This window comes from Melanotaenia boesemani, chromosome 8 (assembly GCF_017639745.1).
Source record: "Melanotaenia boesemani isolate fMelBoe1 chromosome 8, fMelBoe1.pri, whole genome shotgun sequence".
In the NCBI taxonomy this organism is placed as follows: Eukaryota; Metazoa; Chordata; class Actinopteri; order Atheriniformes; family Melanotaeniidae; genus Melanotaenia; species Melanotaenia boesemani.
Window position 1 is genome coordinate 37,873,459 of NC_055689.1, and position 26,983 is coordinate 37,900,441.

At 47.4% G+C, this 26,983-nt stretch overlaps 1 protein-coding gene across 1 annotated transcript; it reads left to right on the plus strand.

Annotated features, from left to right (window-relative positions):
• The first annotated feature begins 204 nt into the window (after positions 1-204).
• Positions 205-19,509, plus strand: LOC121644775 (inositol monophosphatase 1-like). The gene is made up of 9 exons (XM_041992958.1): positions 205-338; positions 2,192-2,270; positions 5,549-5,682; positions 12,521-12,625; positions 12,731-12,776; positions 12,985-13,093; positions 13,163-13,271; positions 13,356-13,507; positions 19,300-19,509. The coding sequence occupies exons 2-9, from the start codon at positions 2,208-2,210 to the stop codon at positions 19,422-19,424; spliced, it is 843 nt and encodes a 280-aa protein (XP_041848892.1). The 5' UTR covers positions 205-338; positions 2,192-2,207; the 3' UTR covers positions 19,425-19,509.
• Positions 19,510-26,983: the final 7,474 nt, after the last annotated feature.

Here is a 26,983-nt window from a genome sequence, read left to right on the forward strand (position 1 = left end):
ACACACAACTTTGGATTGGATTTGGAACGACATCCTGACGCGGGTTGTGGTTGCCGTGGTGACGGCTGGTAGTCACGTGGTTTGCGGCGAGGAAAAAATAGGCAGCTTCGTGTCCAAATCGCCAAGAAAATGAGTCGCTATGTAGTGAAGGAGGGGTTAGGGAGTAGGGTGGACCATATGGGGTGGACATTCGGACACAACCTATGTTAGGAATTATTAGGGATGCAGTAAGAAGCGTAGAAGAAGAAACCCGGAAGTGAGTGGATTATTAGGGCTGCAGTAAAAAGCATAGAAGAAGAAACCCGGAAGTGAGCGGATTGTCGTCAGACTGACAGCAGGTTAGTTCTTGTATCGTTGTTTGTTTGTTGTTTATCGTTGTTTGTTTCCAGTTTACATGGTTGTTGTATTCGCATCTTCATGCTGGACTTGGTGAAAGTTCGGGTCCAGGTTACTCCGCCGTCGAACCGGACCCGAACCACCAGACGGATGAAAATCTGGCTGCTAGGGCTCGAAGACATTTTTAAATAAACTTTATTTAGAAGAACAGTTGAGATCCAGAGCTTCGGGGACAGACTGGTCCATCCTCGCTATGGGAAGCAGAGACACCGTCTTTCCTCCTGCTGCTGTCATACTTTACAACGAACACATGAAACTGTCTTTACATGTTTACATACATGTTTACATACATGTTTATATCCTGTAACACTCACCCTGCAGACCAGATACTGGACATGTTTCTGCTTCCTGCACCTGTACCGTTCCCCACTGAGGGACCAATAAAGGTTTTATTATTCTGTCTAAATGGAACAACAGATACACTGGTGTGTGTCACGTGACAGACATATGCAGCATAGACAGGATTTCTCACTGGGTCACAAGTATGGATGTTTTACAGAGATCAAGAGTTTTTAGCTCTGTGTTTTTAGCTTAAATTAACCGAAAACTTTATCTTGCTTTACAAAGATTTTAGTCTAATTTATTTTTCTGTACTCATTAAATGAATGTGTGTGGACGTATTAGTGGAGTAAACTGGTGGCCTGTTAGTTTGTAATGATGTTTGGGCCGAGTGAATAGTGTGTTTATCCTTATAAACTTATCAAATTACTATAAAATTCATTTATTAAGGGAGACTGAGGGAAAACATTTGTTGATTAATGTAGCTTTTGTTTACACTCTATAGCAACTTCCTGTGTGTGTGAATCATCTTCGCTCGTCATGGTGTTTGCTGGCGCCACGTTCTCCGTCCTTCGTAGACCGTTTCTAAAAGAACCATCAGGAACCGCCACCTACAGAAACTCTCCGAGGGGAAGAACGCTGTCCCTGTTTCTCTTTCTGCTGCAGCTCGGCTTTGAAACGCTATGTCAGCCCTACTTATTTCACCTTTAATGTGTCTATTACTGTAATAGATCATTTCCTTTCACCCCTGTTTCCTGGGTGCCCCAGGGGCCGGGATCCAGGCTGGCTGGGCTGATGGGGGGGGTCTGCTGGCCCTGGGGGGGTACCCAGTCTGCTGTATGTGGGTGGTATATGATGGGGTGGTGATGGGGGCTGGATTTGGGGCTTGCTACCCTCTGGTCTACCCTCTGGATCAGCTGCAGGTGTCTGACTGATGTTTTCTAAGCTTTCTCTCTTTGCTTTGTAGCCATGGCAGTTCCCTTATCTTCTTATTCGGGCCTTGACTTCTTTGTGGCTTCTAGGAGGACGTCCTGCTCTGACGGAGAGGAGGACGCTGCTCTCGTTGCCGTGGTAGATCAGTGATTCGGTGATGCGTCGTGAAGGTCTATTGAAGAAGCCTCGAGCGCGCACTGATCCAGGATGAGTTTTGGCGGGCTTGATGAACCCGTGTTGGATGAGCCCAGCTTAGTTATTTATCCTGGACGTCTAAATCTTACTTTTGTGCAATAGGACGCAAGTAGGAGTAGATGTGGTTGTTTCTTTTTCTTCCCTTTTTCACACAATAGACATTATTTCTATTATAATCCTCTGGTTTAGAGGCACGGTTTGTTCTCTAGAACCAGTCCTCCCTGTCCTCAGGCTGTGTAGAAGTTGTTTTGTTGATGCTCAACCTCTTGCCTGGACGCCGTCCTGTGGGACAAGCAGATCAGCGTTCAGGTGGAGGACAGCGAGACAAGTCCGTGACCTCCAGACTTCTACGGCAAGTGATCGGTCTGACCTCTCACCTGTGTTTCAGACACTGCTCCTGCAACATGGCCGACACCTGGCAGATGGTCATGGATCACGCCGTCGCCGTAGCGCGAAAAGCCGGACAGGTGAGACCAAAATGAAGCAAAGAAAGATGGCTGACTGTCCGTCACTGGTGACCGCCTGAGACAGACGGTCTGTCTTTTTTTTAATTTAACGCACAAAATCAGAGTTTTAAAGGTTAAAGAAGTTCAATTCTTATCTGGTCCAAAACCCTTCTGTTAATAATACCTTCAGTATTGACATGACAAACTATAACACTCAGGTATCAGATCAGTTTTAACTCTGTAGATGGTTTGAATTATTCTGAAATTGACCAAGTCTTCACATTTCAACCTTTTCCGTTTAATGAACAGAGAGTTTGTTGGTTAAGTATGGGTGGACTAAAGGCCGTCACATCCTCCACCAACAAAATGGCGTCAGTGTGTTCGCAGACGTGGCGACATCCTGCAGCTTGTGGGTTGACACAGCTCGTGGCCATCAGTGAGGGTGGGAACGTAAATCGACCTTTTGGCTCAGCTCCTTCTTCACCACGACAGACCGATGCAGAATCCGCATCACTGCAGACGCTGCATCGATCCACCTGTCCATCTCCCGCTCCATCCTTCCCTCACTCCTCCACTTGGGACAGGACCTCATTTCCAAACTCATAGAGGACACGGTTGAACACTTTCTCCAAATCCACAAAGCACATGTAGGTTGGTTGAGCAAACTCCCATGCCCCCTCAAAGACCCTGAAGAGAGTGTAGAGCTGGTCCACTGTTCCACGACTGGGACGAAAACCACACTGCTCCTCCGAGGTTCGACTATCCAACGGACCCTTCTCTCTAGCACCCCTCAATAGACCTTACCGGGGAGGCTGAGGAGTGTGATCCCCTTGTAGTTGGAGCACACCCTCCGGTTCCCCTTTTTGAAGAGGGGGACCACCACCCCAGTCTTCCAGTCCAGGGGAACTGTCCCAGATGCTGCAGAGGCATGTCAGCCAAGACAGCCCTACAGCATCTAGACCGACAACCAGTCAGACCTTTCCGATTTTAAAATGGCAGTATGTCAGTTTGTTTGTGAAAACCCTCATCAGTCAGCTATCCAGAGAAGAAAAGATGTGAGACAACAGTGGAGGCGAGACCAAAGAAAGGAAAACAGCAATGGCAGACATTTTGAATTTCACACCAATTAATGAAGCAGAACTTCAACCCACCCCCCAACAATGTTAGGGAGAACACCATCAGTACTGACCAGCAACCCAGAGCATCCACACCACAGAGTAGCCAGCAGTAGTGTGGAAGCTGCAGAAAGAGAATCTGGAAATTTACAAAAGCGCATAGAAAGATTAAAGAAAAAGAGCAAAATGAAAAAAATCAGCTAAAGGGAAAAGATCAAAAAGTGCAGAGAAAATGTCCAGCGAGAAGAGAGAGATGCTGAGTTCCTGTGCCGAGATGAGACGGCCGCTTCCTCCCAGCGAACAAGGATACAGTCACAACTCAAAGCCGCAAGCAGCGATGGAGGCCCTCGCATTTACTGCGCCACTCCGACCTACAGTTTTAATCCGACCTACTGCACCGCTCTGACCTACAGTTTCAATCCGACCTACTGCACCGCTCTGAGCTACAGTTTCAGTCGAACCTACGGTGCCTCTCCGGCCTACTGCGCTGCTCCGACCTACAGTTTCAATCTGACCTGCTGCACCGCTTCGACCTACAGTGCCTCTCCAGCCTACTGCGCTGCTCTGACCTACAGTTTCAGTCCAACCTACGGCGCTTCTCCGGCCTACAGTTTCAATCCAACCTACGCCGCCTCTCCGGCCTATTGCGCCGCTCCGACCTACAGTTCCAATCCGGCTTACTGCACTGCTCTGACCTACAGTTTCAATCCGACCTACTGCACCGCTCTGAGCTACAGTTTCAGTCGAACCTACGGTGCCTCTCCGGCCTACTGCGCTGCTCCGACCTACAGTTTCAATCCGACCTACTGCACCGCTTCGACCTAAGGTGCCTGTCCAGCCTACTGCACCGCTCTGACCTACAGTTTCAATCCGACCTATGGCGCCTCTCCGGCCTACTGCGCCGCTCCAACCTACAGTTTCAATCCAACCTACGGTGCCTCTCCAACTTACTGCACCGCTCTGACCTACAGTTTTAATCCGACCTACAGCGCCTCTCCGGCCTACTGCACAGCTTCGACCTACAGTTTCAATCCAACCTACGGCGCCTCTCCGGCCAACTGCGCCACTCCAACCTACAGTTTCAATCCAACCTCCTGCGCCTCTCCGGCCTACAGTTTCAACCCAACCTACGGCGGCTCTCCAGCCTACAGTTTCAGTCTGAGCTACGGCGCCTCTCCGGCCTACTGCGCCGCTCCAACCTACAGTTTCAATCCAACCTACGGTGCCTCTCCAGCTTACTGCACCGCTCTGACCTACAGTTTTAATCCGACCTACGGCGCTTCTCCGGTCACTGCACCGCTCAGACCTACGGCTCTGCTCCGACCTACCGTTTCGCTCTGAACTATGGTTTCAATCTGACCTACGGCATACACAGCTGAGTCCTGCAGACCGGGTCTGCTTTCAGCTGAAATGGAGTATCTAGCTCTATCATTGTTGGACAAACATTTAAAATGTTTTAAAATAAATTGTTACACAACTCTTAAAGTTAAACAGCCGTTTTTATTGAGAATGAGGTTAGTGTTGCTTCCCAGCTGCTATAAATGTAATGTTTAAATTCTTGGCATACTTTTGATGAATTGGATTTGAATGTATTAAACTTGATTTAAGCCGATGTTTCTATCACCTGTTGGACTGTTGACTAAAGCATTTTTTTTAACTGAAACAAATAAAAATGAAATTACTCAGCATATTTCTTGTCTTTACTGATAGTCAGGTGGCGCAGCTGATAATTGTGAGGGGTGCAACCATGTTAATATCAATTTAAACTAATAAATAAAAGCTTAGAGTGAAAAAATAGCTGACGACTGATGGGAATCTGTACTGAATGCTCTCTTTTCTAAAATTTATAAACGACTTTTCTGTCTTTAAAGGTAAAACCGGATGTTGAAATATTTCACCATTAGGACGAAATAATCTTAAATTATCCTACATACAAACCACGAAACGACGTGTTTGATGCTCTGAGGGACACCGGCCAAAGATTTGACTTGGATCGAATAGTAAGAAAATTTAGACGTTGGTCTGACATTTTCATGCAGAGAAGTTAGAAATACAATCCAAGGGTTAGAGGTTAAATGCCTTGTTCCAGACCATTCATCGTTTAAAAATCTCTTCTTAAAGCTTTATACCCTCAGGTACTTATTGGTTATTGATTGATTGTATATGCGTTCCTGTATTGATCAGGTGGTCTGCGAGGCGCTGAGTCATGACAGGTCGGTGATGACCAAGAGTTCGGCCGTGGATTTGGTGACACAAACTGACCAGAAGGTGGAGCAGCTGATCATCCAATCAGTGAAGGAGAAATTCCCCACGCACAGGTAGGTGGTCCAGAGGCCTGAACCAGGAAGCTGGACTTTCTCTTCTTGAGGTAACGTTGGGATTACCCTGGGGTTTTCCATCCCATGATGCTGGTACATTTCTTTCTGCTTACTTTGATGACATCCTAAAGGGAAGGACTTTCATTGAAAGGACAGCTGCAGACAAAATCACTAAGTTCCACTGATTTCATCCATCAGCAGAGACACTGGTTGCCCAGTCTGTTGTAATAAAGCTCCACATGGCAGAACCAGGAATTCATGGAACCACAGCTACTCATGTTGTCATGGTAACAACACAAAACGGGAGCTCAAGGGAAGTAAGGCCTTCGCCCCTCCGGCACCGCTTCGGCTGCCACTGCGTCCCCTGGCGACCTCCTGGCATGGCGTTCTTGCCCTCACCTGCAGCGTTACCTGTCCACCCCTCTGCCGGAGTCAGACCCCCGGCTTGTAGGAGCTGTGCAGTCATGAGCGAGTGGAATGAGGCAGTTTTTCAGAGTAATGCAACTCATTAGGCTTTGAAGTGGGTCACTTCCTGTATCCAGGGGGACATCTACATCTACATCATATATATATATATATATATATATATATATATATATGTATATTACCGATGGTAATATAATGGCAAAACCGATGGTCTTTCTGGAGACTCGAGTGGCAGATGTGGAGCGATACACCCCCATCGTGGTGACGGGATGCAGATCAAACCCTGGACGTATGTCCGAGCGATGTTGGGAGGAGGCGGAGAGGAACAGGGCGACGAGATCCGTGGAGCAGCAGCAACAGCCAATCCAAGGGGATCGAGGAAAACATGGAAGCATGTCCCCCTCTCCCACGGAGGAACACGGAAAAATCAGCCAGAACCAGAACAGCAAGATGTGCTGACAGGAAGCATGAAATGGAGAAAACTAGAAGCTCTGGATGAAGATTACAGCAGAAGAAATGCAGATGACCCCAGGAGAAGCTGTTCATCCGAGACAGTCCTTTTTTTTTAACTTGTCCTGTCCAGCATCATAGCAGCAGAATGACGGTCTAGTCGCTGGATCGTGCTGAACAAATTTTATCGTTCTGAACAAATTTTTATCGTGCTGAACAAATTTACTCTGCCAAGGGGAGGCCTATGGGTAAGGCTCCTCTTGATAATGTGATTAATTTATTTATTTACTTTGAATCACGGAATCTATGTAATCTTGCTGGACCTGACCGGAGGGGACAGAAAAAGATGGAAAATAGCAAAAAGAGCAAAAGGGAAAGAAGAAAGGAGACAAAAAGATCACAGACAGAAGGAAACGACCCTTCAATCCACACCATCACCAGACAACAAACTGTTACACCTGTACATGAACACACCAGAAAACTTCCTACAACTTTTACAAAAGCAGAAACACACACACAGAAAAAAACTAGTCATTAAGAGTTTTTAAATAATAACCAAATCAAAAAGACATAACAGCGACCAAATACTAACTCACAGGAAAAAAAAAAAATCTCTTAGTAAATAAACCCACTAGACACCTCAGCATGCAGAGGATGAGGAAGAGGAGAAGTCGGTGATGAAGAGCTGTCGGGGATGAAGAGTGTTCGCTGATGAAGAGCTGTCGGGGATGAAGAGTGTTCGCTGATGAAGAGCGGTCGGCGATGAGGAGTGATGAAGAGCAGTCGCTGATGAAGAGCAGTCGCTGATGAAGAGCGGTCGGCAATGAGGAGTGATGAAGAGCAGTCGCTAATGAAGAGTGATGAAGAGCGGTCGCTGATGAAGAGCAGTTGTGATGAAGAGCGGTCGCTGATGAAGAGCAGTTGTGATGAAGAGCGGTCGCAGATGAAGAGTGGTTGCTGATGAAGAGCAGTTGTGATGAAGAGTGGTCGCTGATGAAGAGTGATGAAGAGCGGTCGCTGATGAAGAGTGATGAAGAGCAGTCGCTGATGAAGAGCGGTCGGTGATGAGGAGTGATGAAGAGCGGTCGCTGATGAAGAGTGATGAAGAGCAGTCGCTGATGAAGAGCGGTCGGTGATGAGGAGCAGTTGTGATGAAGAGCAGTCGCTGATGAGGAGCAGTTGTGATGAAGAGCGGTCTGCGATGAAGAGCGGTCGCTGATGAAGAGTGGCCGTTGATGAAGAGCAGTTGTGATGAAGAGTGGTCGCTGATGAAACGCAGTCGCTGATGAAGAGTGATGAAGAGCAGTCGCTGATGAAGAGCGGTCGGTGATGAAGAGCGGTTGCTGATGAAGAGTGATGAAGAGCGGTCGCTGATAAAAAGCAGTCGCTAATGAAGAGTGATGAAGAGTTGTTGCTGATGAAGAGCAGTTGTGATGAAGAGCCGTTGTGATGAAGAGCGGTCGCTGATGAAGAGTGGCCGCTGATGAAGAGCAGTTTTGATGAAGAGTTGTCGCTGATGAAGAGTGATGAAGAGTGATGAAGAGCAGTCGCTGATGAAGAGCGGTTGCTGATGAAGAGTGATGAAGAGCAGTCGCTGATGAAGAGCGGTCGGTGATGAGGAGTGATGAAGAGCGGTCGCTGTTGAGGAGTGATGAAGAGCGGTCGCTGATGAAGAGCGGTCAGTGATGAGGAGTGATGAAGAGCGGTCGCTGATGAAGAGCGGTCGCTGATGAAGAGCGGTCGGTGATGAGGAGTGATGAAGAGCGGTCCCTGATAAAGAGTGATGAAGAGCGGTCGCTGATAAAGAGTGAAGAAGAGCGGTCGGTGATGAAGAGCGGTCGGTGATGAGGAGTGATGAAGAGCGGTCGCTGATAAGAGAGGTCGCTGATGAAAAGCAGTTGTGATGAAGAGTGGTCGCTGATGAAGAGCGGTCGGTGATGAGGAGTGATGAAGAGCAGTCGCTGATGAAGAGTGGTCGCTGATGAAGAGCAGTTGTGATGAAGAGCGGTCGCTGATGAAGAGCGGTCGGTGAAGAGGAGTGATGAAGAGCAGTTGTGATGAAGAGCGGTCGGTGATGAGGAGTGATGAAGAGCAGTTGTGATGAAGAGTGGTCGCTGATGAAGAGTGATGAAGAGCAGTCGCTGATGAAGAGCGGTTGGTGATGAGGAGCAGTTGTGATGAAGAGCGGTCGCTGATGAGGAGCAGTTGTGATGAAGAGCAGTTGTGATGAAGAGCGGTCGCTGATGAAGAGCAGTCGCTGATGAAGAGTGATGAAAAGCAGTCGCTAATGAAGAGTGATGAAGAGCGGTCGCTGATGAAAAGCAGTCGCTAATGAAGAGTGATGAAGAGTGGTCGCTGATGAAGAGTGATGAAGAGCAGTCGCTGATGAAGAGCGGTTGGTGATGAGGAGCAGTTGTGATGAAGAGCAGTCGCTGATGAGGAGCAGTTGTGATGAAGAGCAGTTGTGATGAAGAGCGGTCGCTGATGAAGAGCAGTCGCTGATGAAGAGTGATGAAAAGCAGTCGCTAATGAAGAGTGATGAAGAGGGGTCGCTGATGAAGAGTGATGAAGAGCGGTCGCTGATGAAGAGCGGTCTCCTCCTCCAGGGTGAAGTAGCTGCTCTGCAGGGTTGCTCCATGTCTGTGATTGGTCAGACGCTGCAGACTCCGCCTCTTTTATGTGAGCACACTCTGATCCAGATGGAAAATCCTGGGTTGAGTTATCGAGTTGATAACTATGGAAAGCCGTTTTATTCAAAATTTAATAAATAAAAAAATAACTAAATTATTGAATATATATATATATATATATATATATATATATATATATATATATATATATATATATATATATATAAATAAATATATAAAAATAAATATATATATAAATATATATAAATATATATATATATATATATATATATATATATAATTTATTTAATTGGGATCATGAGGACACTTTTATTTTGGAGTAATTTTTGGGAGCAACATATAGTGCAGCACCACATTGTGCTGCGCCTATTTCGTGCTTCTGTTTTATTTCGGATCCTTATATTCAAATTAAGGGGCGGGGCTTCTAGACGTGGGCTGAATGTAGTAGGGGCAGAGCAGAGTGCCTCTAGAGAGAGAGTGGTGCCATCTCCGTTCACTGCAATGGTTCAGTTTTTTCATAGCAATGGCGGCGTATGGAGCCCCTCAAAAGTTCCCGGTAGTTAGCAAAAGCTAAGCGACGGTCAATGTATTTCAATGGAGCAGATTGTCAGAGCTACACTTCTTCAAGGTAAGGTGTTTTAACAGTCATATTTCCATATCAGTTGTGCATCGAAATCAACTTGACAGGAGTAATTAAATATGTCGCCGGATTGTCCCCGTCTAGATTAATATATTTAGAGATTACAAACCGATAAAAGTTTATGCTAGCACACTGATAGCAGCAGACGCCACAGGCTGATGAATGTAAATTCTGTTCGTCAATATAAATTGATCCAACGCCGTTGATAGCGAGGTTAATGTGTAGGGAGAGCGATTGTAGTTACATTTTTATTTAATTTTAATGTATTTATAAGGCTGTGGAATAATGGACAAAGATATGAAAATGAATACACAGTATTAGATAGCACAATACTCTTAGTATATATGTTTACAATCTTTGCAACTATAAAACCTGTTAAATGTAACAAACATGTTAACCTTAAGAACTTAACAAAATATACATATACAAAATAAGTGGCTGATTGTACTTGAGTGCATTTGCTGCACTAGACAGGACTCAGCACTCTCCCAGTGTGCAGGATGAGAGCAGAGAAGCAGAGAGATGCTTAAGGGAAGTATATCACTCTTCCCTCGTGCAGCATTGTCCTGAAGAACTTTCAGCAGTTCTGGGGTTGCCTGACGTTAATTGGGATACTGTTCTTCTTCACCTTCCTGGTTTGGCCACTTTTAAGTGTTGTTTCCTGTCTTTTTTGCTACATTCTGCAACCTCAACCATATAAATCTCCCTGTGATGTGTTCTCTGTGTTTAATTTAAAAATATTAAACTTCCCAATGATATGGTCTTTGAAAATGTGTAATGCATTGTTTTAATATGATTACCTCACATATTTTTTGTTTTTACAGTCCCTGATGGTGGTCAAATGTATCCTGTTGACTTTGGCCATCCATATTTTCCTTCTGTGCCTGTCTTTGGGGAAGCCATACATATGCACGCCTTTCTCTGAGCGAGTGGAGCATCCCCATGCAGCACAGCATACCATGGTTAAGACTGTACCATGGTTAAGGATAGCAGAGAAAAGAAATGGCTAGATATGCTGATCTAGTCGAGTTTTATTGTAAAGGAATTCTTTTAGGTATTAAATGCATTTGGAAAACAAAGGGTGTTTGTCTGATTTATTGTGTATATGTAGGGAGTAAGTCTTGGGATAGTTAACAAATAGTGATAGAAAGCCATGTATTTTCCATGAATTGAAATCAAAATTTTATTTATTTGCCATGGATTTTCTGTAATAACACATTATATTGTGAGTCCAGACTTGTGTAGTTATCAGTCTGCCTCAGTCAAAATAAGTCTTAAGACTTAAAAGCAATTCACACAAGTAGATAGTAATAAGTAAGAATAGATGACCCATTTATTTGAAATGAATTGGGATCTAAATTTTATTTATTGGATATAGATTTCCTGTAAGAACAGTTATCATTATGCTGTGAGCCTAGATTTATTGTGTAGTCACTTGGTAAATCATTGTCATCACCTGTTGGTATGCCTCAGTCTGAAAGATAAAGTTAAAAAAACAAAATATTACGATTTACATTGCTGTTGATGTCATACAGGTTTAGTTAACATGATTCATATCAATGAACACAACTATAAAAATATTGCAAAGCAAAGCCTTCATTGATCATTATTTACCGATTATCGTAGTTTTCTTATTATTTTGTATTGGCCGCCAAGCACTTCCTGGAACTTTTGGAGGCTACGTGGACCACGTGATCGGCAAGCGTTTTGAGCTTCCGGTGGCGCCACTCTCTCTCTAGAGTCACTCTGCTCTGCCCCTACTACATTCAGCCCACGTCTAGAAGCCCCGCCCCTTAATTTGAATATAAGGATCCGAAATAAAACAGAAGCACGAAATAGGCGCAGCACAATGTGGTGCTGCACTATATGTTGCTCCCAAAAATTACTCCAAAATAAAAGTGTCCTCATGATCCCAATTAAATAAATTATATATATATATATATATATATATATATATTCAATAATTTAGTTATTTTTCTATTTATTTAATTTTGAATAAAACGGCTTTCCATAGATAACCAGCTTTGTAGAACAGCTTATCAGGTATCTGGGTAAAGGCTGTTACATAGTCTGCAAGAAGCAAGAAGTTTTTTTCTTGTTCTTGGAGCCACTAGAGCTAAATTCCCTCATTTTGTTCCCGCCGATGTGGCTGGGGACGTTTTCCGGCTTGTTCTCGACGCATCAGCCGAGCAAAATTTTCTTCTTGTGGGTCTCCGAGAAATATTGTGAAGCGGAAAGTAGTCACTCCACAGATCTGCTGATATGAGCCTGAGTGGATAACTTTATTAACAGCTGGTCGGGGCAGTGATACGCTGCTGCATGCTCGACCCCACCCTGAAATCACAGTTGGCAGTTCATCGCACATGAACACACAGACACCCTGCAGTAACACCCCCCCCCCCCCCCCCTCGCTTCTCGCGGCGTATGTAACCAGCTTCAGTCAACCGTGGTTATGGAGGTATCTGGGCTCTGTTAATCCGGCTTCGTAGTCCAGGCCTCTGATGTTCTGATTCAACTCATATGCAAATTGAGGTAAAAGGAGTGGGGCTAACAGACTGACCCATCAGAGACATACATTCCTTTCTGAGCAACAGCTGCTGCAGGAAGGTGATCAATCACCTGATCGATATGACTGCAGCAGGTGAGCTGATGATGTGTCCCTGTGTGTCAGGTTTATAGGGGAGGAGTCAGTGGCTGCAGGTGACACCTGTATTTTGACTGAAGATCCAACCTGGATCATTGACCCCATCGATGGAACCACCAACTTTGTTCATTCGTGAGTTTTATTTTATACAAGGACTTCATCATCATCATCAACTGGAAGTCACCTTGTTGCTTGTCCTGCTCATCAGGAACATAATCCCTGGGTTCTGTCTGACAGGTTTCCTTTCATCGCTGTCTCCATCGGATTTACAGTCAACAGACAGGTTTGAACCTCCTCTGCTGTTGTGTTCCTGTTACCTCCACACCTGTACAGGTATACCTGTAACCTCCACACCTGTACAAGTAGACCTACAGCTTTCACCCCGATAGAATAACAGGTGTCAGTGATGGTGTAGCAGTTGAGATAATCAGTTGTCGTGACCAAGAGGTGAGGCAGTCCCGCAGGTACTTCAGGTGTGTTTCCTCCATCAGGTGGAGTTTGGGGTGGTGTACAGTTGTCTGGAAGATAAGATGTTCACAGCGAGGCGGGGAAAGGGAGCGTTCTGCAATGGAGAGCCGCTGCAGGTGTCTGAGCAGACAGGTCAGTGATCGATCATTAATCAATAGGCATCTCAGGATCATTGAGGACATTGACTGTTGTCGTCCTCAGATGTCCATCAGTCCATCATCGCCACAGAGTTCGGATCAAGCAGAGACCCGGAAGCTGTGGACAGAATCTTCTGCAGCCTGAGGAACATCCTGGGTCTCCCAGTCCACGGGTAAAAAGGAGCGCATGCACAAGCCTCACACACACACACACTGAAAACACACGCTGAACACATACTCTGTACATGTGTGTTTAGGGTTCGGGGAGCAGGCACAGCGGCTATCAACATGTGTATGGTGGCGTCAGGCTGCGTTGAAGCCTACTATGAAATCGGGATCCACATATGGGACGTGGCGGCTGGATCGCTCATTGTGTCCGAAGCTGGAGGAGTTCTGATGGACATAGACGGTAACTACCATGCCACACACCTGGACGACGTCGGCACGACGGGCGTGTTCTGTAGCTACCATGCCACACGTCTGGATGACGTCGACACGACGGGCGTGCACTGTAGCTACCATGCCACGCGTCTGAAAGACGTCGACACGACGGGCGTGCACTGTAGCTACCATGCCACGCGTCTGGAAGACGTCGACACGACGGGCGTGCACTGTAGCTACCATGCCACGCGTCTGGAAGACGTCGACGCGACGGGCGTGCACTGTAGCTACCATGCCACGCGTCTGGACGGCGTCGACTCGACGGGCGTGCACTGTAGCTACCATGCCACGCGTCTGGACGGCGTCGACGCGACGGGCGTGTACTGTAGCTACCATGCCACGCGTCTGGATGACGTCGACACGACGGGCGTGTACTGTAGCTACCATGCCACACACCTGGACGACGTCGGCACGACGGGCGTGTTCTGTAGCTACCATGCCACACGTCTGGATGACGTCGACACGACGGGCGTGTACTGTAGCTACCATGCCACGCGTCTGGACGGCGTCGACGCGACGGGCGTGCACTGTAGCTACCATGCCACGCGTCTGGACGGCGTCGATGCGACGGGCGTGCACTGTAGCTACCATGCCACGCGTCTGGAAGACGTCGACGCGACGGGCGTGCACTGTAGCTACCATGCCACGCGTCTGGAAGACGTCGACACGACGGGCGTGCACTGTAGCTACCATGCCACGCGTCTGGACGGCGTCGACGCGACGGGCGTGTACTGTAGCTACCATGCCACGCGTCTGGAAGACGTCGACGCGACGGGCGTGCACTGTAGCTACCATGCCACGCGTCTGGAAGACGTCGACGCGACGGGCGTGCACTGTAGCTACCATGCCACGCGTCTGGACGGCGTCGACGCGACGGGCGTGCACTGTAGCTACCATGCCACGCGTCTGGACGGCGTCGACGCGACGGGCGTGCACTGTAGCTACCATGCCACGCGTCTGGACGACGTCGACACGTCGGGCGTGCACTGTAGCTACCATGCCACGCGTCTGGACGGCGTCGACGCGACGGGCGTGCACTGTAGCTACCATGCCACGCGTCTGGACGGCGTCGACGCGACGGGCGTGCACTGTAGCTACAATGCCACGCGTCTGGCCGACGTCGACACGACGGGCGTGCACTGTAGCTACCATGCCACGCGCCTGGACGACGTCGACACGACGGGCGCGTACTGTATCTACCATGCCATGCGTCTGGCCGACGTCGACACGACGGGCAGGTACTGTGTCTACCATGCCACGCGCCTAGACGACGTCGACACGACGGGCGTGCACTGTAGCTACCATGCCACGCGCCTGGACGACGTCGACACGACGGGCGTGCACTGTAGCTACCATGCCACGCGTCTGGACGACGTCGACACGTCGGGCGTGCACTGTAGCTACCATGCCACGCGTCTGGCCGACGTCGACACGACGGACGTGCACTGTAGCTACCATGCCACGCGTCTGGCCGACGTCGACACGACGGGCGTGCACTGTAGCTACCATGCCACGCGCCTGGACGACGTCGACACGACGGGCGTCTACTGTAGCTACCATGCCACGCGCCAGGAATTCATGAGTGATGAAGAGCAGTCGCTAATGAAGAGTGATGAAGAGCGGTCGCTAATGAAGAGTGATGAAGAGCGGTCGCTGATGAAAAGCAGTCGCTAATGAAGAGTGATGAAGAGCGGTCGCTAATGAAGAGTGATGAAGAGCGGTCGCTAATGAAGAGTGATGAAGAGCGGTCGCTTATGAAGAGTGATGAAAAGCAGTCGCTAATGAAGAGTGATGAAGAGCGGTCGCTGATGAAAAGCAGTCGCTAATGAAGAGTGATGAAGAGCGGTCGCTAATGAAGAGTGATGAAGAGCGGTCGCTAATGAAGAGTGATGAAGAGCGGTCGCTGATGAAGAGTGATGAAAAGCAGTCGCTAATGAAGAGTGATGAAGAGAGGTCGCTGATGAAAAGCAGTCGCTAATGAAGAGTGATGAAAAGCAGTCGCTAATGAAGAGTGATGAAGAGCGGTCGCTGATGAATAGTGATGAAGAGCGGTCGCTGATGAAGAGCGGTCGCTGATGAAGAGTGATGAAGAGCGGTCGCTGATGAAGAGTGATGAAGAGCGGTCGCTGATGAAGAGCGGTCGGTGATGAGGAGTGATGAAGAGCGGTCTGCGATGAAGAGCGGTCGCTGATGAAGAGCGGTCGCTGATGAAAAGCAGTCGCTAATGAAGAGTGATGAAGAGCGGTCGCTAATGAAGAGTGATGAAGAGCGGTCGCTGATGAAAAGCAGTCGCTAATGAAGAGTGATGAAGAATGGTCGCTAATGACGAGTGATGAAGAGCGGTCGCTAATGAAGAGTGATGAAGAGCGGTCGCTGATGAAGAGTGATGAAGAGCGGTCGCTGATGAAAAGCAGTCGCTAATGAAAGTGATGAAGAGCAGTCGCTGATGAAGAGTGATGAAGAGCGGTCGCTGATGAAAAGCAGTCGCTAATGAAGAGTGATGAAGAGCGGTCGCTGATGAAGAGTGATGAAGAGCGGTCTGCGATGAAGAGCGGTCGCTGATGAAGAGCGGTCGCTGATGAGGAGTGATGAAGAGCGGTCTGCGATGAAGAGCGGTCGCTGATGAAGAGTGATGAAGAGCGGTCACTGATGAAGAGCGGTCACTTATGAAGAGCGGTCGCTGATGAGGAGTAGCTACCATGCCACGCTGCTGGCCGACGTCGACACGACGGGCGTGTACTGTACCAACCATGCCACTCTCCTGGCCGACGTCGACACGACGGGCGTGTACTGTAGCTACCATGCCACGCGCCTGGACGACGTCGACACGACGGGCGTTTACTGTAGCTACCATGCCACGCGCCTGGACGACGTCGACACGACGGGCGTGTACTGTAGCTACCATGCCACGCTCCTGGCCGACGTCGACACGACGGGTGTGTACTGTAGCTACCATGCCACGCGCCTGGACGACGTCGACACGACGGGCGTCTACTGTAGCTACCATGCCACGCGCCAGGAATTCATGAGTGATGAAGAGCAGTCGCTAATGAAGAGTGATGAAGAGCGGTCGCTAATGAAGAGTGATGAAGAGCGGTCGCTGATGAAAAGCAGTCGCTAATGAAGAGTGATGAAGAGCGGTCGCTAATGAAGAGTGATGAAGAGCGGTCGCTTATGAAGAGTGATGAAAAGCAGTCGCTAATGAAGAGTGATGAAGAGCGGTCGCTGATGAAAAGCAGTCGCTAATGAAGAGTGATGAAGAGCAGTCGCTAATGAAGAGTGATGAAGAGCGGTCGCTAATGAAGAGTGATGAAGAGCGGTCGCTGATGAAGAGTGATGAAAAGCAGTCGCTAATGAAGAGTGATGAAGAGAGGTCGCTGATGAAAAGCAGTCGCTAATGAAGAGTGATGAAAAGCAGTCGCTAATGAAGAGTGATGAAGAGCGGTCGCTGATGAATAGTGATGAAGAGCGGTCGCTGATGAAGAGCGGTCGCTGATGAAGAGTGATGAAGAGCGGTCGCTGATGAAGAGTGATGAAGAGCGGTCGCTGATGAAGAGCGGTCGCTGATGAGGAGTGATGAAGAGCGGTCTGCGATGAAGAGCGGTCGCTGATGAAGAGCGGTCGCTGATGAAAAGCAGTCGCTAATGAAGAGTGATGAAGAGCGGTCGCTAATGAAGAGTGATGAAGAGCGGTCGCTGATGAAAAGCAGTCGCTAATGAAGAGTGATGAAGAATGGTCGCTAATGACGAGTGATGAAGAGCGGTCGCTAATGAAGAGTGATGAAGAGCGGTCGCTGATGAAGAGTGATGAAGAGCGGTCGCTGATGAAAAGCAGTCGCTAATGAAAGTGATGAAGAGCAGTCGCTGATGAAGAGTGATGAAGAGCGGTCGCTGATGAAAAGCAGTCGCTAATGAAGAGTGATGAAGAGCGGTCGCTGATGAAGAGTGATGAAGAGCGGTCTGCGATGAAGAGCGGTCGCTGATGAAGAGCGGTCGCTGATGAAGAGCGGTCGCTGATGAGGAGTGATGAAGAGCGGTCTGCGATGAAGAGCGGTCGCTGATGAAGAGTGATGAAGAGCGGTCACTGATGAAGAGCGGTCACTGATGAAGAGCGGTCGCTGATGAGGAGTAGCTACCATGCCACGCTGCTGGCCGACGTCGACACGACGGGCGTGTACTGTACCAACCATGCCACTCTCCTGGCCGACGTCGACACGACGGGCGTGTACTGTAGCTACCATGCCACGCGCCTGGACGACGTCGACACGACGGGCGTTTACTGTAGCTACCATGCCACGCGCCTGGACGACGTCGACACGACGGGCGTGTACTGTAGCTACCATGCCACGCTCCTGGCCGACGTCGACACGACGGGCGTGTACTGTAGCTACCATGCCACGCGCCTGGACGACGTCGACACGACGGGCGTTTACTGTAGCTACCATGCCACGCGCCTGGACGACGTCGACACGACGGGCGTTTACTGTAGCTACCATGCCACGCGCCTGGGCGACGTTGACACGACGGGCGTGTACTGTAGCTACCATGCCACGCGCCTGGGCGACGTCGACACGACGGGCGTGTACTGTATCTACCATGCCACGCGCCTGGACGACGTCGATACGACGGGCGTGTACTGTAGCTACCATGCCACGCGCCTGGACGGCGTCCAGTGTTGTTCATGGTTTTCAAAGTTATTCTTTCTGCAGGTGCTCCTGATGATTGTTTTTATCCTGATTTTCCCCTTTATCCTATAAATGATCCTGTGGTCTGAGGAACTGAATTCATCCCAACAGTCGTCTCCAAAACGGGTTGTGGTGGACAATCATAAACATTGAACATGTTCTATATTTACGACCAGAAATCTTGATGTGTGGAAAGCCAACGTCTCCTGAATTGTGATTGTGTGGATTGTGACGTGGTACGGAATGTAGCCAATCAGAGAGCGAGCTGTCTGGAGAACAAGTCTGTTATTTCTTTCAGTTCTGGCTTTTTCTGTTAACGATAGTTCCAGGACCACCATCATTCCTTGTCCTGTATGTCCTCTTCCATGCTGAGTGTTGTTGCCATGGTTGTTCTTCGTTTTCCGGTTGCTGCTATGTTTCTTCTTCTTCGTCTCTGTTGGATCACATTTGATAACACGAGATTTCCGGCTCGGAGGACTACATTCTGGATCGGTTGCAGGAAAGAACTGCTATGTGTGTGTTGTTCTGTGCTGAGGTTATTCGACCGCACCACACACAGTACCATCAGAAATGTGTGGGCTTTCTAACAGATAAAAACCTCCAGATTTAGGAAATCCTCATGTGTGGGCCAGGCTTTACTGAGTTACTGTGGGTCAGTTATAGGGACTTCCTGTTTCATGGCGTTGGACCAGTAATCTCCATGGTTGCGTTTGGTGGAGGAACTTAAGTTTCATACTGTGGTATCATGAAAGGGTTTGACCTGTTATGCAGCACTTTCATGTGTGGGGTTCATTATTAAGAAACACTTATGTGGAAACGTGGCAATAATAACATTTAACTTGCTTCCATAACGCTCCTCCTGGCAAACCAGATATGTTCAGAACAACCCAGCAGCCAGACGCCAGGCAGGCAGCCAGACCCCAGCCAGGCAGCCAGACCCCAGACCCCAGCCAGACAGCCAGACCCCAGCCAAGCTCCAGCCAGACCTTCTTCTGCTGTCCTGATGCTGGACAGGGCATCTTAGTTAAAAAAAACATGACCAGATGGACGTCTCCTGTGTCTTTCTGTGTGTCTAGGAGGAGACATGGACCTGATGTCCAGGAGAATAGTCGCCGCCAACAACAAGAAGATTGCGGAGCGAATTGTGAAGGAGATCTCCGCCTTCAGTCCTCCCAGAGACGATTCTCCGCCTCCAAAGTGATCGCTTCATTTATCAAGTTTTTTACTCGATTCCTCTGAATGTTTAGTTAAGATTAAAACCAAAGAATAAAAACATTCAAATTTGACATGATTGATGTCAGTCTGATCAGTGGATTCAGCCTCAGAGTGAGTCTGGAGTAGACTGACTCATCATCAGGTGATCAGTTCTAGCGACCACATGCCTCCCTGGGAACTGTTTCAGAGAAACCTGTAAAAGTTCCACTGCAGGCGTCAGGTTTCTGTGAACCCTGCTGAACCATCAGACTCCTTATTCTTGATCTAGTCTCCTGGTTCCTGATCTGGTTCCTGCTTTATTTAATATGGCTGCTAAAGTTTAGCTTAGAGTCCAAAATGACACCATGATTTTTAACCTAATTTGCTGTTTTGAATATTGACTGGAGCTGGACTTGTCTTTACTTTTATAAAGAAACTTTCCGGAACACCACAGATTTAGCTGAGATGTGAACTGAAGCTTGGTCTGGGACCAGAGTTCCCACTGAGACGGTAATATAGAGCTGAGTGTTATCAGCGTAATAACCAAGGACACGAGGGTCATTTTACACAAGAATTCTCTGGATAAAAGCTTGGATGTAGTAAAATATGTCCTCCAGAGCCACCTCATATATGTGGACTATTCAAGATGGGGTCTACACTTGGCCGTTGAAGACACGTTTTTGCTTATAACTCAAAATGACCTTTTACATCAAAATAATATATTGTTGACAAAAACAAAATAAAAAGTAAAAATAAATAAAGTTGGATAACAACAGTGTAATAGCAGTATATATAGGGCGCTGCTCTTGTGGCGACCGGCAGCTGGCGTTTTGTGCTCGGTGTGTGTTGTTTGATTTTTAGTGTTTTTAGTGACTTTTTTAGCGTTTTATTTTGGTGTTTTTAAGTTTATGAGTTAACAGAGTCAGCTTCCTTAGAAGGTACTCTGTCAAAATGGAGATTCTACGTTTTTTATTGTTAATGTTTGTTATAGACTTTGTAGGGAGCCATAAAATTACTTATTCATGAGAGACGCTCCTGGGATTGCGCTGGAGTTATCTGGCCGTGAACAATCCCACATATTCCGATCCGGATTTTAACCCTGCTGAGGCTCTATCTGATGGGACACAAGTGAATTCTGCAAGGCCACGTCACCCAAAGAAAAGGGGGAAGAAAGGTGGCGTGCGTCAGCGCATCAGAAAGCTTCAAAGTAAGAAACGTATTCCTCTGCCTTCCATGATCCTGGCTAATGTTCAATCTCTCAGGAATAAGACTGATGAATTGCAATGGGATGTACTCCACTTACGGGAATACAGAGACGTCTGTCTTTTGGCGTTCACTGAGACTTGGCTCACTGATGAGGAAAGCGACTCTTCCTTACAGATTACCGGCTTTGGGGCTCCTGTTCGTTTGGATCGGGACAGCGCGGTGACCGGCAAATCCCAGGGAGGTGGAGTTTGTCTTTACGTCAATCGTAGCTGGTGCAGTAATGTCACTGTGCGCGAGCGGCTGTGTCATACCGACATTGAACTCCTGTCTGTGTCTGTAAGGCCATTCTACCTTCCAAGGGAATTTCCACAAATATTCATCACTGTTGTTTACATTTATCCTAAGGCTGACGTCAGAGCGGCAGCGGATATCATCTTTGAAGTGTCTCACAACTTCCAGTCCATTTCTCCGGATGCTCCCCACTTTATCTTGGGTGATTTTAATAACTGTAATCTTAAGAAATCACCTTTATCAATATGTCACCTGCCACACTTGCCATAACAGAACCCTGGATCTATGTTATGGTCCTATTAAGGGGGCGTATAAATCTATGGCGGGTCCTGCGTTGGGATCTTCAGACCATAATACTGTTCATCTTTTACCTGCCTATAGATCTGTGTTGACAAGAGAAAAGTCTTGTGTGAAGCAAGTCAAAGTTTGGACAGATGATAGTTCTCTTGCTCTACAAGGGTGCTTTGATTGTACTGATTGGTCCGTCTTCCAGGAGAGCTCTTCTGATCTGGATGAACTGACTGATGTGGTGTGCAGTTATATTTCGTTTTGCAAAGACTCTGTGATTCCTTCTAGAGTTATTAAGACATTCCCGAACAATAAACCATGGCTTTCCAAGGACATTAAGGACATGATTCTCAAGAGGAAAAAAGCGTTCAGAGAGGGGGACTTACTTGCTGAAAGGGAATGGAAAAAGGCAGCGAGAACAGAAATACACAAGTCTAAACTAAGGTATAAGGAAAGGATTGAAGCAGAATTCCGCAGTAATAATATTAAGAGAGCTTGGTCTGGAATGAAAACCATGACGGGAATGCAGACAAAGAGTAACTGCAATATTTCTCTGGATGGTTTTAACTCTGATAAGCACTTAGCAGATGGTCTTAAATTCTTTCTTTGTTTTGAAAATGTTGATGGTACTGAACACCTGGATGCTTTAAAGGGAAAGACTGCTGCTCTTCCATCTTTCTCCTTTGGTGTTAAAGAGGTGGCTAACCAGCTGAGGCATACTAAGGCCAAGAGCCCTGGAAATGATCATATCTGTGGGAAGGTGTTAAAATTATGTGCAGATCAGCTAAGTGTGATTTTTCATTATATCTTCCTGCAATCTTTAAAGCTGCAAAAGGTCTGGAAACATTCTGTAATAGTTCCTGTGCCTAAGTGCAGCTCCCCTGTTGTTTTAAATGATTTTAGACCCGTAGCGTTGACCTCTCTTGTTATGAAGTCTTTTGAAAATATTATTAAGAAAGAAGTTTTATCCCAGGTAGAAAAGTACCTTGATCCATTCCAGTTTGCGTACAGGGCGGGTAGAGGCATGGAGGATGCTGTGGTTACCCTTTTACATTTGTTGTTAAAACACCTGGAAGGCACCAAAACTCACGCCAGAGTTTTGTTTGTGGATTTTTCATCCGCATTTAACACTTTGCAACCCTGTTTATTGGTTGAAAGGCTTACTGATTTTAAGATTCATCCTAACTTGACTGGCTGGATTGTGGATTTTCTTACTAATAGGTCCCAATGTGTGAAGGTGAATGGCATGTTTTCTAATGTGCTCCACAGGTTCTCCACAGGGTTGTTGTCTTTCTCCTCTTCTATACATTCTGTACACTGACGAGTGTCGCAGTAATGTTAATAACAGATATATTCTAAAGTTTGCTGACGACTCGGCCATCGTTAGCCTTCTTGAGGAAGGTGAGACAGCACATGGGCAGATCGTGGATGATTTTGTGAGCTGGTGTGACAACTCCTCCCTCCATATAAATGTGTCCAAAACCAGAGATATGGTTATTGATTTTAGGAAGTCTCCGTCAAACCCCCCGTCTACTTTTATTAAAGCAGCTGCCATTGAAGAGGTAGACAGTTATAAATACTTGGGTGTGGTCTTCGACAACAAATTATGTTTTAAGTCTCACATTGACTTAACCTCAAAAAAGGTTCATAAGAGGTTATTCTTTTTAAGAAAGATGAGGTCTTTTAACGTTTGCACTAAAATGTTGTCTCTTTTTTACAAAAGTGTAATTGAATCGGTTTTATCCTTTTGTATTATTGCTGGTTCGGGAGCCTAAGTTTGGCAGATAAAAACCGCTTCGGTCGTTTAGTCAAAGCTGCTGGCAAAGTCTCTGGATCCCAGCAGGAGGGTCTTTTGTCCATTTTTAATAAAAATGTGTCGAGGAAAGCTCGTTCTATATTAGGCTGCCCGAGCCACCCTCTCCAGAATGAGTTCATTTTATTACCTTCTGGCCGTCGCTTCAAGGCCACTTTGGGGAGGACAAAGAGACTTAAAGTGTCATTTGTCCCTACTGCTGTTCAATTACTTAACAGTAATGGCCTAAGGTGACAGAGTTGTTTTATTTTGTTTTTAGCTGTGATTCTGTTTAACTTATTTTAAGCTCATTTAATGTTTTTTAAGCTCATTTAATGTTTTGAATTGTGAGAATCTCTCTTTTTGACATATGCCTCCGGTTCTGATTTTGTTTGCTGATGTTTTGATGTGATGTCTGTCCTATGTGTGTGTTTTGGCTGCGAAATCAATTTCCCTTTGGGGACAATAAAGAAATTGAATTGAATTGAATTGAATTGTATAAAAATCAAAGCTGAGAGGAAGAGCAGCAGCAAGCGAGTGTATAAGGAAAGTCACCTGAAAACATTCCACCAACCAAAGCAGCGTTAACAGAACGAATCCAAAGAGCTGCTTATCGAGGTGACTTTGTGTGGCATCAAGCCCTGAATTCAGTGCAGATCTGCCAATTTCTACAGATGTGGATGGACTGAGGGCAGGGAAGGCTTCATCCCAAGGTGGACCACTCTCACTAAAGCGAATGTTTACCGTATGCCTAGCGTGTGTGAAGAGCTGAGTGCTGTGTTTTGACATTAATCTTCGTGTTCAGCCGTATCTGTCATTGGCCATTTGTGTCTTGGGAATCGTTTTGTTGTACACACTTCATGCTGGGCTCAAAATGTGCAGATTGTCAATGTTTATTGTCAATGTTTATATTTGTCAACAACATATTATGCCCGATGATGTCATAATTTTGAGTTATAAAATGTGTGCAGAAATGTGTTTCTCAGTGGCCATGTTTGGACGCCATCTTGAATAATACAAGTATCTGAGGTGTGTCTTACTTGGCTGCACTTGTGCTAAATGTCATACTTCCAGCCAGAGGTGAAAGGTTGCTTAGCTTAGCTTAGCTTAGCTGACATTAATTATACTTGCTGTGGAAGCTATAAAAATGCTCTGCATCAATGGAGGATTTTTCCCCAACGTGCCAGCATCATCAGATGCTTTGTGTAGAAATCATCAGCAATAGTTACACATTGTTTTACACCATATGTTGTATACAGCATGAAGTACAGCATGTTCTATGCTTGTTTTTTATTGTTTTATGAGCCCATGAGGAGATCTTGGGAACCTCCACCAGGTCTGTCTCTGGGCTACGATGAAATCTAAATCTCGACTGAAACTCTTCAGATGATTTCTGCTCAAATTGGCCCACAGTTGAATTTTGACATAAAGGAGAGATGGATAAAGGTCAGTAATTAGCTAACACGCCTGGATTGAGAGTCAGTTTTTTTAAATTAAGGTTTGATTCCAGCTGAACTCCCACCCCCTTGTCCTGTTGTAGAAAAATGACCAAGAGTCTGGAACGAGTAAAAGTATATAAGGTTTATTTACAGGAGAAGTATTGAATAAAGAATTACTTGCAAGTAAAGAGAGTGGTCATCCCGACTCGCATGGAGTCGGGAGAGACTCGGATGATTCATCAGAGAGAAACAGTTTTATTCAGCTGGTCTCCAGCTGAAGGTCAAACAGCAAAATAATAAACGAATAGACGACTGAGTGGCGCCACTTTCTTTTAATTTAAGTTTTATTCTTTATTTTTTAATTTGACTGTTGCTGATTTTGCATATTAATGCTGGACCTGACGAGGGTTTTGGGGGGGGGGGGGGGGGGGGGGGGGGCGACAGAAAGAAAATGAAAGAGAAAACAACAGTGAAGAGATGAGAGAAAAAAAGACAAGGATATTCCAGATATAAGGTAACATCCTCAGCTGTCAATCAGCAAACAAACCAGCTTTAAGAAAACAAACCTGACAATCATCAGGAGCACCTATAAGAAGACAAGTTGGGGAAAAAAAAATCTGTCACAACAACTAAAACATCAGCAACACAAAGAAAAACATGAGCATGACTGCAGCTGTTGGTGACTGAACCCACAACCGACACAGAGACCTGATCAGTGTGCAGCAGGACCCAGGAGACCAGCCCTAAGAGCCCTTATCCCAGCCAGCCCGCCACCGGGATGACCATGCATCTACCTAGAGGGCGGCAGACGAAGGTCCCAGCCAGATCAGCCCGCCGACCCCCGGATATAGACATAGCGCAGGACCCCAGGATCCTAAGAGCTTCCAACTTTAATAAGGCCAACTTAAAGACTGTACTCCCGAAGTTCTACCAGCATGTTAAGTGTGCTACAAGGGGGGAGAACACCCTGGATCATGTCTACACTAACATCAAGCATGCATACAGGGCCGTACCCCTCCCCCACCTCGGACAGTCAGACCATCTTTCCCTCCTGCTTCCCTCAGCCTACACCCCCCTCAGACGTAGGAACAGGCCCACCACAAAAACTGCAACAACCTGGCCTGAAGATGCCCTCGCCGAACTCCAAGACTGTTTCCAACAGACAGACTGGGACATCTTTGAACAACAGGAGCTGGAGACACTCACAGGAACGGTACTGGACTATATTCAGTTCTGTATCGGGAATGTGACTGTGGACAAAACCATCAGGGCTTTCCCTAACCAGAAACCCTGGATGACCAGCCAGGTCCGCGCACTCCTCAGAGCCCGGGACGCTGCCTTCAGGTCAGGGGACAGAGCACTGTATAGTGCTGCTCGTGCTGACCTGAAAAGAGGCATAAAAAGAGCCAAGGCGGACCACAGGATGCGCATAGAGTCCCACCTGTCCAGCAACAACACTCGGGAGGTGTGGCGGGGCATACAGGACATCACTAACTTCAGAGGTTGTGATGTGTCGACAGCAGATCAGAGCGCAACACTGGCAGAGGAGCTAAACTGCTTCTTTGCCCGGTTCGACTCTCAGCAGCATGCATCTGCTCCAACCATGCCCCCACCCCCACCCACACCGACACCCCCATCTGGCTCCCGCACCACCCCACTCACCATCCAGGAGCACGATGTCAGACGGGTGCTCCTGGCGGTGAACACCAAGAAGGCTACTGGCCCAGACGGAGTACCTGGCAAGGTGCTCAGAGCGTACGCCCACCAGCTCGCCCCCACCTTTACCAGGATCTTCAACCTCTCCCTGGCTCAGGCAGTCATCCCACACTGCCTCAAATCCTCCACAATTGTCCCGGTGCCGAAGAAATCTCCCATCACCAGCCTGAACGATTACCGACCGGTGGCCCTCACTCCGGTAATCATGAAGTGCTTTGAGAGACTTGTTCTTCAGCACATCAAGGACCATCTCCCCCCAGACTTCGACTCCCACCAGTTCGCATACCGCGCGAACAGATCCACTGAGGACGCCATAGCTGTAGCTCTTCACTCTGCGCTGAACCACCTGGAGCAGCAGCAGAGCTACGTCCGGATGCTCTTTGTGGATTACAGTTCTGCGTTCAACACAATAATCCCGGACAGATTATGCACAAAACTGGACACTGTTGGCCTCCCCCCTCTCACATGTGCCTGGATAAAGGACTTCCTAACAGACCGACCCCAGACTGTGAGACTAGGTCCCCACGTCTCCTCCACCCGCATGCTGAGCATCGGCTCCCCACAGGGCTGTGTGCTGAGCCCCCTCCTGTACTGCCTCTACACCCATGACTGCAGGCCGGCCCACAATGACAACCTCATCGTCAAGTTCGCTGATGACACTACAGTGGTCGGACTCATCTCCGGGGGTGATGAGGCTGCCTACAGGGAGGAGATCCTGAAGCTGGCTGCTTGGTGTTCTGAGAACAACCTCGCTCTCAATACCAAGAAAACCAGGGAGATCATCATCGACTTCAGGAGGTTCAGCACAGACCCAGCCCCCCTCTACATAAATGG